Below are 16,475 nucleotides of genomic sequence, written 5' to 3' on the forward strand. Positions count from 1 at the left end.
TATAGATTTCTATATTATTCTACCTGATTAGGAGAGACTAAAAACCACAAAGGCCCTCCCAAGACCCCTTAAATATACTGCACCAATGTACAAGTTTATAAAAACGTTCATGTGATTCCAAATTGAAAAGTAAAATGATTCCTGCAGCTTGTCCAACTTGTCTGTTTTCTTGTTGACTTATTTAATACGTAGTTTCATCTTGGATGTTTTATTTTAGATAAACTGATTGTGTAGTGTCTAAGAAAATGAAATCAAAAGACTCCATATCTGTCTGTAAGATTTCTCAACCAAAAATTGCAAAACTAGCTGAGAAAAATGTATTTACTTCTTAAATTTCCTGCTGTTTCTTTTCCCAATCTTCCTTGAAAGAGAGAGAGAACAAGAGAGAGGGATAGTTTACTTTTAAATAGGAGAACATTAGATATTTTATTATTAAAGTATTAATTTAGGCAAATTAAAGTCACAGTATCTCAAATGCATACTGTCCTTGCCATTCCTCCAAAGAATATATCCACATTGGGGAAAGAGTGGGGCTATTTGAGGGTTTCCTTCTAGAATTGCCAGGAGAAGTGGAAGAATTTCTAGTTTATGAATACTTTGGAGCTTCCAACGTCAATTAATATGTATGATCTGTTACTGTTCAAAAAAGACGCTTTGGAAAAAGAAATTTCCTCTTAAAATCAATGTTTTAGCAGAAATGAAGATTGGTTTCTCCTGCTCTCTTCCCAAAATTAGATGCAGTGTAAACAGGACTGGAAGGTAGGAAGATAACAGAGGCTTAGGTGATCTACAAATTAATCATCCGTTATGCAACAGTATAAAATTTGATATTTTCATTGATGAAGCTGAATTAGCCCCATAGTCTATGTATATTGTATATAATTTATATGTATATAATTTTGTATGTATTAGTTCATTTATAATATCATGCAACCTTCTATGAAGCAGGTACTGTTAATATGTGCCTTTTTTAGATGAGGAAACTCAGGCTAAGAAATTAAGAAATTTGCCCATATTTGTACAGCCAAGTGGCAGAGCTAGGATTCAAACACAAGCAGTGACTCTGGAGTCTTTACTCTTAACCATTATACTATACAGCCTATATAGTGCTTTTTCATTTTTGTTTTTCTTTGAAGGAGTTTAGGACAAATATTTAATGTGTTCTGAGGCTGAGATGGAGATTATTTTCCCCTTTTTTACAAGTGATAGTAATGAGGTACAAAGTATAGAGACTTGACCACAATTACGGAGGTTGCTGATAAATCCTAGTCTCACCGGTCAGCTTAATCTCTTCTGAAGACGTTTAGGAGGTATCAGTGCAGCCATCCTATCTGTGCAGATATATTTAAAGTATTCTTGTTAGCATGATTCACCTTGATAATTTGAAGTGAACAATAAAGATAATGCTAGAAATTCTAAGTTTTGATTAAGACCATTCAATTTTTTTCCTAGAACAGTTGGAGACTTGTAACAATGGAATGTTTTGAGGATCACGCTCAACTACATATGTGCTCATAAGCCTATTATTGGATAATTTAATTTCAGTTTAGAGTCATAATCAAGAATTGACATGTTTTACCTAATGTGTTCAAAACTTAAGAGTTTTTGGCATAAAAGGAATTACTAATAATCAGGAAACAAAGTTGTTTATTGAGCTTTATGTCTCTGTCTTGAACTGAATACCTGTTTTAATGTCAGAATCTTATAGAAAGTACATAGATGTAAAAACTGAAAATCACAAATATGTAAAAGTCTTTAGTCAGGTATTTGTTATAAATTAGTTATTGTGTAATGCCTCATGTACCTTTTTGTATCGTCTTATGGTAAGTTCACAAGATGAATGAGATTAAAAAATCTTTTAATCTTGACATTTTGCTTAAAACACACCAGAAATTTAACAAATATCAAGTATACAAAAATAGGTACTTTGTTTAAAATTGTCCTTAATTTTGTCTTTGTTCAATGTGTAAATCTGCTCTGTGGGTTAGCTCCACTACTTTAGGTAATAAGGAATGTACCAGGTTCACATTCCAAGGTTGTCCCATATATTTTCACAGTTAAATAAACTTCTAGCCTACAATTTCAAAATATTGTCCTGATCATCTATCATTAAATTTTAGCTCTTCAAGGAACTTTTAATGATCATTGGTCCAAGCTTTTCCTATTAGAATTAAAAACAAACAAACAAAAAAAACCCCAGCTCTTAAGAGCTAAATTTGCTTGTCAGTAGCCTCAAAGACAGTGGTTGAACTAAGACTAGAATTTTAGAGGAATGCAATGTTTATTGTTCTTTCCTTTCTTCCCCTAATACTAATCGTTTACAATTATGTTTTTCCTTTTGAGTTATAATGAAGCTTCATGACTGTTTTTCATCATTTATTTTATTTCTGTCTTACACACAAAGTGTCAAATAAATGGGTTGGTTTTTAGAAGAAAATTAACAATAATTCTTTGGGAAAGTTCTAAGTTTTTTTAAAAAAAGTAAACTAAGGGGTCAAGAATGTAAGCTTTCATTACAGCAAGCTTACAAAAATAGTCATAGTTCTACTATAGTCTTGACTGTCAACTTATGGCTAGATATTAAGTATATCAATGTAATATGAATATTTATTGTTTTCCTCTGAATGTTTCAAGTTAGACAAGTACCAAAGGAAAGTGTAAAAATATTTCATAGCAATTACTTTGTAGATTTGTTACCATGACCATATGAAAATTCCAGTCTGTTTCTAAGTGTGCTTCTGTTTATATCAATCCGTGTGGCTTTTATAGGCATAGATTGGTAGTACGGATAATGCTAGACTTGTAGCCATGGTATAGCCAGTCATTTAAGCAAATCATCTAGTAGTATGGTAGGTAGAAGATAGTTAAATTGGGAGCAAGAAAGTTAAAGGGACAAAGGTATTATTTATTGGTTTGGCCAAAAAGTTCGTTTGGGTTTTTCTGTAAGATGTTATGGGGAAACCAAACGAACTTTTTGGCCGACCCAGTATTTCCCACATGTTTGTTAAATAAATTTGGAGAGTTCAAATGTGTGGTTATGGAGTGGATCATCTTAAGACAAAAGAGAATAATCAGCTTAATATTGAAATAGGAAATTAGAATAGCAGCCTTTAGACAGTGTCATTCTGTTTTCCTATTTTAGAGCACACACATTAAAATGGAATAAAGTTTTATTTTCTCCCAGGTACCATGTGCCTTGTTATATCAAGTCTTGGTTCCTTAGTATATAGAGAGGTAGTAAATGAACCATTTGTTTCCATTTGTCCATCTTACTCTTATTTTTCTAGGTAGGCATTAGATTGTAATAAGTGTTTGTGTCTTGAACAGGTAGACAGTCCTGGAGGTAGAGAGATGGGCAGAAATAGAAGAGGTGAATACGTGAGGTGATTAGGCCTGAGCTTATTGAACAGATTAAAAACTGAGTAAATGAATTATTTTTGAGAGACTGAGAAATTAAAAACAATTGAGTTAAAATTGGAATGACTGGTTCAGAGGAAAATGTAAATGTCTAAGTTACATGTAGGTATGTAAAATCTGTAGTATGTTTTTCAACTGCCAATAGTAATTTTGGGGTTGCTATTTTTATTCTAATCTCCTAACCTTTTTTCTTAGGTGGTATCATGGAAAACTTGATAGAACTATAGCAGAAGAACGCCTCAGGCAGGCAGGGAAGTCCGGCAGTTACCTTATAAGAGAGAGTGATCGGAGGCCAGGGTCCTTTGTACTTTCATTTCTTAGCCAGACAAATGTTGTCAACCATTTTAGGTAAGTCTTTATTTCTATTATGAGGCTACATACTGTAGCTGTTTTGCTGTAGTATTCATAAATATACCTGCTTTAGTGACATTTAAATAATGGAGAAAGAAATGTGTTTTCTATTAAATGATTTAATAAGTGATTTAGAGTAGATACTATTGAATGCTTACATTTTTTCTTTAAAAAGAGTATTATTGGACTTTTTTGTGCTAATCATAAGTATAGTTATCACTTTTAAAGTATAAAGAATTACAAAGAAACTTTGAGTGGTAAAGCAGAAACAAAGGAAATGTATACTTTCAGACCACAGAGTAACAGAAAATACAGAAACAGTATTTTAAGAGTGCAGTTTAATTCATTTTAGCTTCACTGTTCTGAAACTCTTTGCAGACATTCATTTCAATTAAACAGGCATCTAGATTTTCAAGTACAGATATCAAAGTCTGTAGCAATATATTTACATATATTATTGTCTTTGATTTCATTTTTATGGGAGCCATTGAAAAAAAAATCATCTAGTGCCTGCAAAGTTAACTGATAAAATGTTTGTATACCCTTAATTTTTAGATTTTAAAATAGACTTTAAGAGTACTGTCATACCACGTGTAAAATGTGAAATTATTATTATACTCTGTAAATATTTCAAGAGATCTGTAAACTACTTTTAGCCAAAGAAAACTAATTAAAATTGCTATTTTGTCTTAAATATGGAAAGTAAGAAGAGTTATCTGAGGATGGATTTATAAATATTTTAATGAATTATGTAATTGAGGTTTATAAGTCAGATATGTGTTTCATATCAAATGCATACATATATCTTTTCAAAAGAAATAACCTCAAGTAATTTGCATATGGTGAAGGTATTAATAAGTGGTATTTTAATATAAGGATGCAGATAAAGGAAAATTATGAAAATTATAGGTTTATAATTTCTATGGAACTTGGTCTTAAAAATTGGTTATAAAGGTTTTTGTTTTACTGTATTTTTTTTCCTGTACAAATAGGATTATTGCTATGTGTGGGGATTACTACATTGGTGGAAGACGTTTTTCTTCTCTGTCAGACCTAATAGGTTATTACAGTCATGTTTCCTGTTTGCTTAAAGGAGAAAAATTGCTTTATCCAGTTGCACCGCCAGAGGCAAGTAAAATATCTTTCAAAACTTTATTATTTCACTTTACTAATGGGGTTAGCTCTTGTTCAGTTTCTCGTGATGTTTATTATAATATAATTCAAGATTTAATTCTGGTTGTAGTGTCAGAGCATAACTGGCAACTTCTTTAAAAAAAGAAAGAGTAATTTTTCTGTTACTTTGTATTTAAGTTACTAGATTTTTTTTTTATTGTACTGTATGGTGATACCCTAACAAATATTTCTGAATGAATGAGGAGTAATTACTGATATCATAGTGCTAATGCTGAAGTGGCTGCAAGATTCTGAAATGTCTTCTGCATCATTGGAGAAAGGTTACTTTATATGTTGTGTAGTGTATTTAAAATTAAATGATAACTCATATTACCTGATTAAAAACATATTGGTTATACTGTTAAAAGAATTTCTGTACAAACAACAACAAAACAAGATGAGCATTTCCAGGGTTTGGGTATTTAGAGCCTCAATAAAAAATAGTTTGAATGATCCTACAGAATTTATAATGTGGAGTTTTACTGGCTTTAACTTTGTGTGGACATACCCAATTTGACTTTGACATAGAAAGGTTATCTTTTGTAAATCAATTTTTTTATGGTTTCTAGCCAGTAGAAGATAGAAGGCGTGTTCGAGCCATTCTCCCTTACACAAAAGTACCAGACACTGATGAAATAAGGTATTTTATAATATAATCTCGTTTATAGGCATTTGAAACAGGCATTTGAAAGACTGAGAATTTGTTGCTCTTGGACTAGGAAGGTTTTGGAAATTGAGGAAATAGCATCCAGCAAAGCATGCCCTTAATATTAAGTCCGTTGTTCCTGTCCCCCTGTGTTGGCTTATCTGTTCAGACTGTGAATTTGCATCAGAGAGGCCACAGTGAAGATGACAGGAGAAATAACTTAGCTTTTATTAGGCTATCTCTGACAAAGTAAGGAGAGTTCTTATATATAATTTGTTTTTATTATTTCTATAGAATTTGATTTATTATATAATTTGATAATTATTATCAAATTATCTGTATCTTTCTATAAGTTGTTTAGCTTTCTGATAGAAAATTTGTTTATTACTGGTAAAATGTTAAGGCTACTTTGAATAATTACTGATTCTGAGTTTACAGCTTCTCATTGAAATCAACAGCAGCATTTAAAATGTAGTGATAACTTTTGGGAGGTACTAAAAATTTCTGGAAATATGGTATTTTAAAAAACAAAGATTCAACTATCTGAAATCTCTAAGTAGGCATTCCATTTTTATATGATTGTCCTCAAAGTAACTTCTCATTTAGCTCTCATTGGCACACCTTTATTTGTGATCTAAGCTGGAAAAGCCAGTGAAAGAAAGAGAAGGGAAAGAAAAACAGCACTGAACTGCAAATTTGGGAATTTTGGATAATTTGTAAATTCCCAGTGGGATCATCTAGGACAGCAGCTCTCAAAGTGTGATCCATGTAACCCTGGGGATCCTTGAGATCCATTCAGAAGATTCATAAGATCAAAACTATTTTCATAATAATACTAAGACATAATTTGCCTTTTTCACTGTGACATTTACATGATGGTTCAGAAGCCACAGATAGTAAAACTGCTGGTGTCTTAGCACAAATCAAGGCAGTGGTAACAAATGTATATCGTTTTTCACTGCCCCATGCTTGCAGTTAAACAAAAAAAGCCAGTTTCACTTACGAACGTTCTTGGTGAGACAATAAAAAATATTTGTTTTATAAATCTCAACCTATGGCTATACATCTTTTTAATATCTTTGTGATGAAATGGGACATACTCATAAAGCACCTCTACCGTGTACCACAGTTCAATGTCTTGAGGAAAAGAGGTGCTTTGAGAGCTGAACTAGCTGCTTTTTTTTTTGTGCACATCATTTTCACTTAGGAGAATGACTGACAGGCAAATTATGGTTATTCAGACTTTTTTTTTTTTTTTTAAGAACAAAGTGAATCTGTTACTTCAAGGGAAATAACTGGCAGTATTTGTTGCCAATGACAATTTGAGCTTTCGAGGAAAAATTAGTATTTTGGAAACCCTGTATTTGCCATCAGGAGTTTGACAGCTTCCTAGATACTTAATGACTTTTCTGATGAGATTGGTGCTGATATTGAAGAATGTGATGTTTTGATACTGCATAATGTGTTTATATCTGGATGATCTGCATAGCTCAGTGAACCAGTATTTTCTAAAGGATCAGTGCATGATGTTACAAAATTATGACTGGGTAAAAGATCCATTCACAGTGCAAAATAGACCAATAGAGGTTATTGGAATGGTACAGAAAGTTCATTGATACATAGTTTTAGATTCCACATTACAACCAACCTCCAAGAAAGTACCACTAGTCAAGTTTTGGGGTTAATGTAATAGACTATCTATAATTATCTGAAAGGCTATTAAAATACTCATCCCTTTCACAACGACATATTTGTATAAAGCCAGATTTTCCTCATATACTTTAAGCAAAAAACCCATATAGCAACAGATTGAATAAAGAAATGGATATGAGAATCCAGCAGTTTGAACTTAAGCCAGACATGAGATTTGCAAAAATGCAAGGCAATAATATTCTTATTAAACTTGTAAAGATTATAATTATTTTTCATTTTTTATGTTACCATGTTAATAGGGTATATTATTATTTTAAAAGGAATTAATAAATATTTTTAAACATTTACATTTTAAATTCTAATATGGTAATTATCAATAGATATAATCCATGTAAATGAATAAATGAAAGCCTGTTACGGTATCAATTTTTAAAACTATAAAGGGGCCCTGAGAGACCTTCCAAAAGTTGAATACTTCTGATCTAGGAAGATGAAAATTTAAACAAGAATTAGAATGGCAGAAATATGTATGAAGTTATGAGTCTTTTTTAATTTATATATACCTGAAAAGTGTTTTTTTTTTTTTTTTTTTTTTTTAAGTAAAAACATCTGAAGATTAATGAGATTTAATAAAGCACTTTAACCTGTTTTGAGGAAAAATGCAAAATAATGCATAATGAATCTTAGGATTATGATGTTTCTGCCAGTAAGCTTTTTATTTTTCACGTTTTTGTTTTTTGCATCATAAAAAGTTTGTAGTATAGAAACAAGTCAAAATTTTAAAAAAAATCTCTTAGGACTGCTTTTGACCAAAAATGAAACTTGTCATTTCTCATTTCTCTTTGACTTCTGTTTTAACGTATTTATTTAGGTGGTTGGTTCCGGAAAGGAACAATTTATACTTGGCTAAGTGGTAATGTCTGCCCCCTTTCAGCTAGTGAAATATTGGTCATTGTTAAGGGTTGTAGAATCAAGGTAGAATGCAGTATTCTGTGCTTATTCAAAAAGGGTGCATCTGAAGCATCAGGTACAAATTTTTATTTTTGAACTGGTCCAAGTAACAGTGAAGCTTCAGATATTTTAGAGAAAAACAAAGTTTTCAAAGGTATGAGAAGAGATTCACTTACTATAACTTTGGTTTGTGAATATTAAGACTTAAAGGAAAATTTATTTAAAAAATACATATATATTACAGATAGGGATATAGATACAGGGTCAATGGTAGCATCCAGTCAATCTTAAAACCTTAAGCACTCAAAGGCATTTGTTCAAGCCTAAAAGGGAAAGTTCAAGGAATTACTGATGGTTTTATATTGATGACATACATCAACAACTTTTTAATCCTGTGATTGTGTGGAGGTTGAAAACATCTAGAGTCCAGTGAAAAGAAACTGGATTGTGTATACATCCCTCCACTCAGGTATTGGTAACAGAAAAAACATGCATGCATTCTCATTAATATACCCCTTGGTACCACTTTCGGAGAAAGAATGCTATACTTGTTGGACCATGGATAGCTGAGTGAATTAAATAAACCCTAATGTTCTTTATGAGAAAAATGTTAGTCTCATAAGCATCTGTGTGATAAGGCTTATTTAAAATAAACTTTTTCTAAAGTAACCTTATCTTGTATATGTGGAATGAGTTAATAATATTTATTATATGTTTATGATGTTATGTAACCTGTATCTGAAAGAGTAATAACATTGAAACTTAAATTTTAAAGTTCAGTTTTCTTGTAGTTACACCCCAAAGCCTGTAATATATGTATAATTACTGTTTACATAAATTCCAGTTTGAATCTAACAATAATCCAGTGATACAGATAGTAAAGGTACCGTTATTAAACCCATTTTACGCATGTCAAAATTAAGATTCAGATTTATAAGTGTCTTTTACATGTAGATGATGACAGAAACAGGACAAAAATCTAGAGTATTTGACCTTAACCCCTTGCGTTTTCCAGTATCATATTATCTCTGTGAGGTGGTACATAATCACTTAAATTTCCATGTTTAAAAATTTTATTTAATTTTAATAACTTCATAATTGCTATTTTCAGTTTCTTAAAAGGAGATATGTTCATTGTTCATAACGAGTTAGAAGATGGATGGATGTGGGTTACAAATCTAAGAACAGATGAACAAGGTCTTATTGTTGAAGACCTAGTAGAAGAGGTGGTAAGTTTTGTTCTTTTCTTCTCCTTCTCAGAATTCTAAATACTTTTTAAATTTTGGAACTTGTCCATAATCAGGGAAATTAGCTATGAATATATTTCTTTTATGAAAAACCTCAATTCATAAGTACAAGTAATTTTTCATTAAAACGTATTTACTGTTGGTAAATGCTATTTATTTGTAAAGAGCACAACCAAGCTAGCATGTTAGCTGCCAATTTTCAGGATGTTTTCATGAGTTTCTAAGAATTAAAAATGTATTAACATGTGCTTATTTGTATCCCTTTTTGTCTTCTTGGTCTTCCTCATAAATGATGTTATGTCCAACTGATCATGGAATCTCAAATGGTTGCGCGTTTGCTTTCAAACTCTTTATCTCCCAAATATATGTATAATTTTCTAGTAACCTTGGAAAAATGGAGTTATATGACACATATATTATCACATGGTTCTGTATTTTGAATATTTCCCTTGTTTTCAATGTCATCACAAAATACATTATCAGTAGTCTTAGACACTATAAATAATCGTGTTTGTGCATTTTTAGATACAGATCAGCATTCAAGCGGCATATGCATTTCAGATACAGTATTGAGTATCACTGAAATATATTAAACATTGCATTATAGTTTTGGAATTCACTCTTCTCTTTCGGATTTGTCCAGCAGGATGGAATGGTTTTCTGTTATTTTTTACAACCCTCAGAGTGACTGTTTTTAAATTATGCCTTGAACCTGGTAATATGCTGAAACCTGTGCTCTGATTATTGTTCCAGGAGGACGGCAGTGGAGAATATTTTTCTTTGCTATTAATTCTCTTGTCTGCCTATTCTGGCAGCCAGATCTTGATATGTAGCAGTAAAACATACTGAGGAAAAGTGGGAGGAGTTGAGGAAATGGTATGATACGTTCCATACTCATAGTCACATAGTTACTTAGTGGAAGAGCTGGGATTAGAACTAATTCCGAGATTAGAATTCTGTATTCTACAGCAGGATTGATATTTATTCTGTATGGACAGGAAGTGTTCAAACTGAAGAATCTTAACACCTATGTTAGTTTTACTACAAAGTTTCTTAGTAGTATTTTGGATTTTCTTTCTGCTGTAACCCCCCTACCCCCATTATTCTGATTATTTAAAGGAATTGAAGTGTAGTTGAACTTTTCTCTCAAGCTCTTGGAACTCTGGGTCAAATTTAACAAGATAAATTTTAATAAGGATAAGTGAAAGTTATCCATTGAATACAGGGGGGGGGAAAAAAAAAAAGCCCAGTTTAAGGTAAGGAAACATGACCTAACATACAAGGAAAGAAAAAAAAAGGAGAACAAGTTAACAGCTCAGTGTGAGTGAACAATGTGATGTGGCTGTTAAAAATGAATATGGTCATACTTTGAATTAGTGGTGGAATGGCTCCAAGTTAGAATTATAAACAGTTTTTACTTCAATATTTAGAATAATTTTTCATAGTGGTCTTCATTGGAACATAGTGAATCCTTGTAGATTGGAGAGCCATTTGGAGATTGTCTAGATTTCAGACATTTGGTTGCTGGATGGATCTAAGGAATTTCCCACCCTGAAATTCTGATTTTCATTACTGTTCCCCAAGCACATTTGTACTATATTATGTCTTAATTCCAGAATGTAAGCTCTGTGAGGATTTTCGTCTCTGATTCAATGTGTCCCTGTTGCCTAGAATAATGTCTGGCATTAGCAGGCATTCAGTAAATGTTTGTTGAATGAATGGATGTCCCTATGCCTATTCTTTTCCCTCTCCCTTGACACTCCTGCCCTGCTAAACTGCTTTGTAAAATTTGATTCATCTATCAGTTCGGCTCAGATATTGCCCCTTTTTTCACACCCTTTCTTAGGCTAAATTGTTTCCTCGTGTGTTTCCATAGCACCTTGTTAACTTTATATCCCATTACATTTAAAATTAATTTATTCTGTAAACCTCTTATATAGAGATTAACTCCTTTTGGGCAACAATAATGCATTTTGTTTTTATGTGATTTGTTTTTAGCATTTTGTAATATAGAAGGCATTTAGCAAGTGTTTGATTTTAATTTGGTTAGATATTTGATATTTGAGTGAGGACCAAATTTAGAGAAGTAAATCCACGTGTACTTAGTTCATTTTTCTACTCTTTCCTTCGTTATTCAATGGAAACTCGATGCCAGGTACTGTGTTGGGTACTAGGACTACAATTCAACAGATATTCAGTGAAAATTATGTGCCAAGCGTTGTGCTAGTGGTTGTGGTAGTCAGTGTTAACAAAAAATGGCTCAGGTCTTAAGATGCTTATAGCCACAATAATGGAATGAATATCACCTAGTATATCTTAAATAATGGCAATATCAAATAGAGTAGGGTAAAGTTCAAAAGATGGAAAAAGAAGGATGTCTTTTCTATTCAGAGTAAAAGTTCATGTTTATGTTTTAGGGACTCAGTGTCTTACTGAGGAGGTAGTATTTGAGATAGATCCTGCCTAGATGGTTTAGGTTTTAACTAACAGGTAGGAAGTAGTGAGTGGAAAGGACACTCTAAGTAAAAAAGAACAAGCTACAGTGGTGGGAAAATGTAGATTAGCAAAGAGGTAGTTTATGTGTGACCATGGTATAGATACCTAAAGAGAAATGGTAGTATGAGACAGGAAACATAGACTTGAGTCATATGGTAAAGGATTCTGGTTGTAAACTGAGGAGTTTGTGGGCAGTAGAGAGGTACTAAAGGCCTGGTTTTTTAAATTTGTTTATTTTTGTTTTGTTTGATGTTTCTTAATGCAGGGCAAAGTTGCTGTTGAAACTGATGAATCCAGATTGGAGTGGTGGGGTGGGATGGGGCACAGAGGTAATTATACTAGTTGGCTGTTGTTAATAGTTTAAGAGAGGAGAAGGGCCTGGATTAGAGTAATCACAACAAAGAGAGAAGAGGACTAAGGGGGAGAGTTTTGGAAAGACCTTTCATGAATAGAAACACCTTTTCTTGTATATACATAAATAAATATGAAGGGCAGGGTGTAGATATGTTTGAAGATAAGATTTTATTAATTTTAATAAAAGTATATTAATAATTCCATAAAAACTGTCTTAATGTCTTTCCCTTTAGGGCCGGGAAGAAGATCCACATGAAGGCAAAATGTAAGTTTGTGTTAACTATTAAAAGGGAAAAAAATATAATGTAAACTTACTAATTGGAAAACTTTGATCTAAAAGTATTTTAAAAGAAAATTGATACTTTTTGAGCTGACTTAAAAATTGTTTTTTATTTGGCTCAAGAGTTGATTTCTAACTGTTTTCTTAAGGACCTAGTGATAATGAAGGTGGCTTATACCTACATATAACTCTTATATCACCAAACTAAAGACTTTTTGATAAACAGTACATTAATAACATTATGAATGTCATAATTCCTCACATTTTTTTTGTTTTCTTATTGATTTATTCATAGTGTTTCTTGTTTTTGTTGCCATTATCTTTTATGTACTTTATGGTTCAGTTTTTGTTTTGTTTTTTTAAAGTCAGAGAGCTTTTCCCCCAAATTATGGTTCTTTACCATATTAATAAGATTCTCCAAGGACTTCCTTTTCATAATTTTTTCAGGCTGATTTTAAGTATCCTGTAAGGGTAAATTCAAAGACCAGGTATTAGTACACCTACTACTTGCCACATTCTTATCTTATATTCCTACTATTTGCTACGTTCTTCCCTTATATTCCAGAAGTTATTAGTTGCTTTTATGGGAGATCATTCCCCATGGTGTTTCAGCTTTGCTCTAATTTTTTTAACGTCCTTGAAGATCTTTTTTAGTGTCCTTCTCATCCCTCTTGATGTTTATTTGTATATATGTTTTCTTTTAAAGGGCTTAACTCCTTTTTTTAAAAAATTTTTTCTTTTTCTTTTTTTTTTCTTAACATCTTTATTGGAGTATAATTGCTTTACAATATTGTGTTAGTTTCTGCTGTATAACAAAGTGAATCAGCTATATGTATACATATATCCCCATATCCCTTCCCTCTTGCGTCTCTCTCCCGCCCTCCCTACCCCACCCTTCCAGGTGGTCACAAAGCACTGAGCTGATCTCCCTGTGCTATGCGGCTGCTTCCCACTAGCTATCTATTTTACATTTGGTAGTGTATATATGTCAGTGCTACTCTCTCACTTCGTCCCAGTTTACCCTTCCCCCTCCCCGTGTCTAAAGGGCTTAACTCTTAATCCAAATTCTGTTTTACTCATATTATTTTAATAAACTGTTCATCTGATATATTTTCAGTGGAATATTTTTTCTTACCTTCCTGCCGGCAATTACGGATGGAATTTAAGGCTTGCCTCTCAAGTGTTTGCTTATTCTGAATTCTAACCATTAGAACATGAAAACAAACTGAATACTCACTTTCAGTCATCTAATTTAGTTCCCACCCTTTCTTAAGTGGAACATATGAGATTTTCTGAGTTCATTTTCCTTATTGTTCTGTGTAGCTGCAAAGTAGGCTTCATCAGTGAGACTGTACTTTGTTGATTGTACTAGTTTGAAGTCTTCTCACTACCTATGTGAGGAGTTGCAAATTCTAATTAATGTTTGGAAGAGGCATACAGATAGTGTAAGCAAATGAACTGGGTCAGGTGTATATATTCCCATTTTTCTCAAATTACAATAATCTTGATCTTTCTTATTTTCCCGCTTTGATAGCGATCAAGGTACATGGAACTGTTTCGCTACTGTAAGAAAATAACACTGCAAGTGTGGTAATAAATGGAAACTAACATTCACTCTTTGTATCACAGGAGACTGCAGAAAGTCAAAAACTAGACAGTGTTTGCCTGCAGTGAGGTGACCGGTCTAATTGATGTGTGAGTCTAGTGTTATGAAAGCCTCCTGATTTTCAAGAGAAGCAAGAAATCTATATTTTTATCCCTATTTAAAATAATACCATAAATTCTTTTTAAAAAGAAAAGAAAAAAAAGAGAGGTCAAATACCAATAAACATTTAAAGCTATATCCAGTTTTCTTATAACATAAAGTTTAAATCCCAGTTTCACTGGGAAATCTTTTTTTAAAATTTAATACATTTGTGATCATTCCATATTCTGAACTTTATAATTTTCTACTCATTTGGTATTTAGCATAAGCTAAATTTGCATTGTTGGTTTATTTTATGTATTTGTCAGCTCCCTCTAATTTCTTAAGGTGTTGACTGGCAGTGAAGCATCCTCAGTAACAGCCCCGAGTGCCTTTTGAGACTAAATAGATGGTATAACTTTAGCTGCGTTCCTTTTCAGCTCCATATTTCCATGACACAAGTACCAAGTCCTGCTATTTTTATCTTCTAAAATATTTCTTGAATGTGGGCCTTCTTCTCAGTCTTAAGCAACCATATTCTAGTTCAGGCCCTTTTCATCTCGTACCAGGACTTTGATGTAGCAATAACCTCTAAGTTGGTCTTGCTTGACACTTTAGTCTCCTCAAATCCTTTCTTCTAACAGCTAGAATAATCGACCTAAAACATGTGTGTGACTGTATTACTTTCTCACTTAAAATTCTTGCCTGATTCTCTTTACCTTAGCAGAGTCTGAAAAGATCTGATCCAGGTCTTGTGTCCTTTATAAGCCCTATCTCTTGTCATTTCTAGTTTTATATTCTACTCTACAGCTTGTAGATCTTCAAATGCTTAGTACTGTTTTTCTCCTTCACTCAAGCTACTTCCTAGGCCAGAATTCCCCTCCACTGTGTTTGGTTAATGCCTATTCTTACTTAGAGACTTAACCCATTTATCACTCTTCCCAAGAAGTCTTCTGTTATCTTCCCCTGTATACACCCTACAGAATTGGTGCCCTTCTCTGTTGTTCTAAAAATGCCCTCAGCATGTACCTATCACTGCGCTTTGTTATAGTTTCTACATTCTCTTTATAGTTATACAGTATTTATTTATTCCTTTTTCTTACTAGAATGGGGACTTCCTAAGATCACAGTCTCATTTTTCTATTATTGGTACAAACCATGTGCTTGAAATATACTCATTTTACATGTGGTAATAAATGCCTGAATGAGGAAACTCAGATCCAATCCTTTCAGAAAACAGTATTGCCAATTTGTTCTCTAAACGCTATTTTTTGCCCCCTTCCCCTTTTAAATTCCCTTTTTCTCCTTTATTCTAGCTATAGAGAAATATAGGATGGGCCTTCGAGGTCATCTAATCAACTATCCATTAGAATATAGAAATGCTGTTTTAGCATTTGTAGTAAATGGTCATTTCAGCTGTGTTTGAATGCCGTATGGAACTTTACTGCCTTTTAAGGCAGCCTGGACTGCTCCAGTTATTGTATACTTGTTTTAAATTATTCAAAATTAGCATTGGGAGCCTCAGGAAATCTGAATTAGTGAGTTAAGGGTTGGAATAAAGTTAAAGAGAGAAAGTAAAAGTTTAACATTTTATTCATGTGAAAAGGTAAAAATTCAGTTATATTTTGTACTCTGACCAGTAATAATATGGGTAATTTAAAACAGTATGAACAGCCTCTAAACCTGTAACATTGGATTTTAGGGTATTTATATATTTTAGTCTTGTAGTATTTTTACTTTCCAACTTGTTCTTTAAGCCACGATTAAAAATAATTATAGACCCTAAGAATATATGGCAAAGTGGTAGAGAGCTTGGTATTAACATATAACATGTCTTAATCAGTAAGATAGATATAGTCCTTCAGATGAGAGATTTTAAGTAATTTAATTACTAGTAATTAATTTTTTAAACCAAATGTATCATTTTATTTTAAGGTAAATTATTTAAATACTTTAGTTATTATATGCAGTAGATTTTGACTCTAATGCCTTTTATAATAATTTCTAAAGGCTTATTTTAAGTATGCAGAATATAAAATATTCTAGCAATCTGATATGATAGGCCATTAGCTCAAATAGAATTAGTAATACTAAGTCATTCTTTTCTTTCAGTTCTTGATGTTGGTATCTATTCTTTCTCATCATTCAGTCTTATTTTCTGGCTTTCAGTAAAGTATGAATCAACCATGTTGATTTGAAGAGAGAACTTATAGGGAAATTCAC

At 32.4% G+C, this 16,475-nt stretch overlaps 1 protein-coding gene across 1 annotated transcript in view; it reads left to right on the forward strand.

Moving 5' to 3' along the window:
- RASA1 (RAS p21 protein activator 1) overlaps positions 1–16,475 on the forward strand; it is a 109,872-nt gene that overhangs the window by 45,653 nt on the left and 47,744 nt on the right. The window contains exons 2-6 of the mRNA XM_036849165.1: positions 3,613–3,765; positions 4,761–4,896; positions 5,511–5,581; positions 9,303–9,420; positions 12,522–12,553. Of these exons, the coding sequence (XP_036705060.1) occupies positions 3,613–3,765; positions 4,761–4,896; positions 5,511–5,581; positions 9,303–9,420; positions 12,522–12,553 (510 nt within the window). The remainder of the gene's footprint in view (positions 1–3,612; positions 3,766–4,760; positions 4,897–5,510; positions 5,582–9,302; positions 9,421–12,521; positions 12,554–16,475) is intronic.

This window comes from Balaenoptera musculus, chromosome 3 (assembly GCF_009873245.2).
Source record: "Balaenoptera musculus isolate JJ_BM4_2016_0621 chromosome 3, mBalMus1.pri.v3, whole genome shotgun sequence".
Lineage (NCBI taxonomy): Eukaryota > Metazoa > Chordata > Mammalia > Artiodactyla > Balaenopteridae > Balaenoptera > Balaenoptera musculus.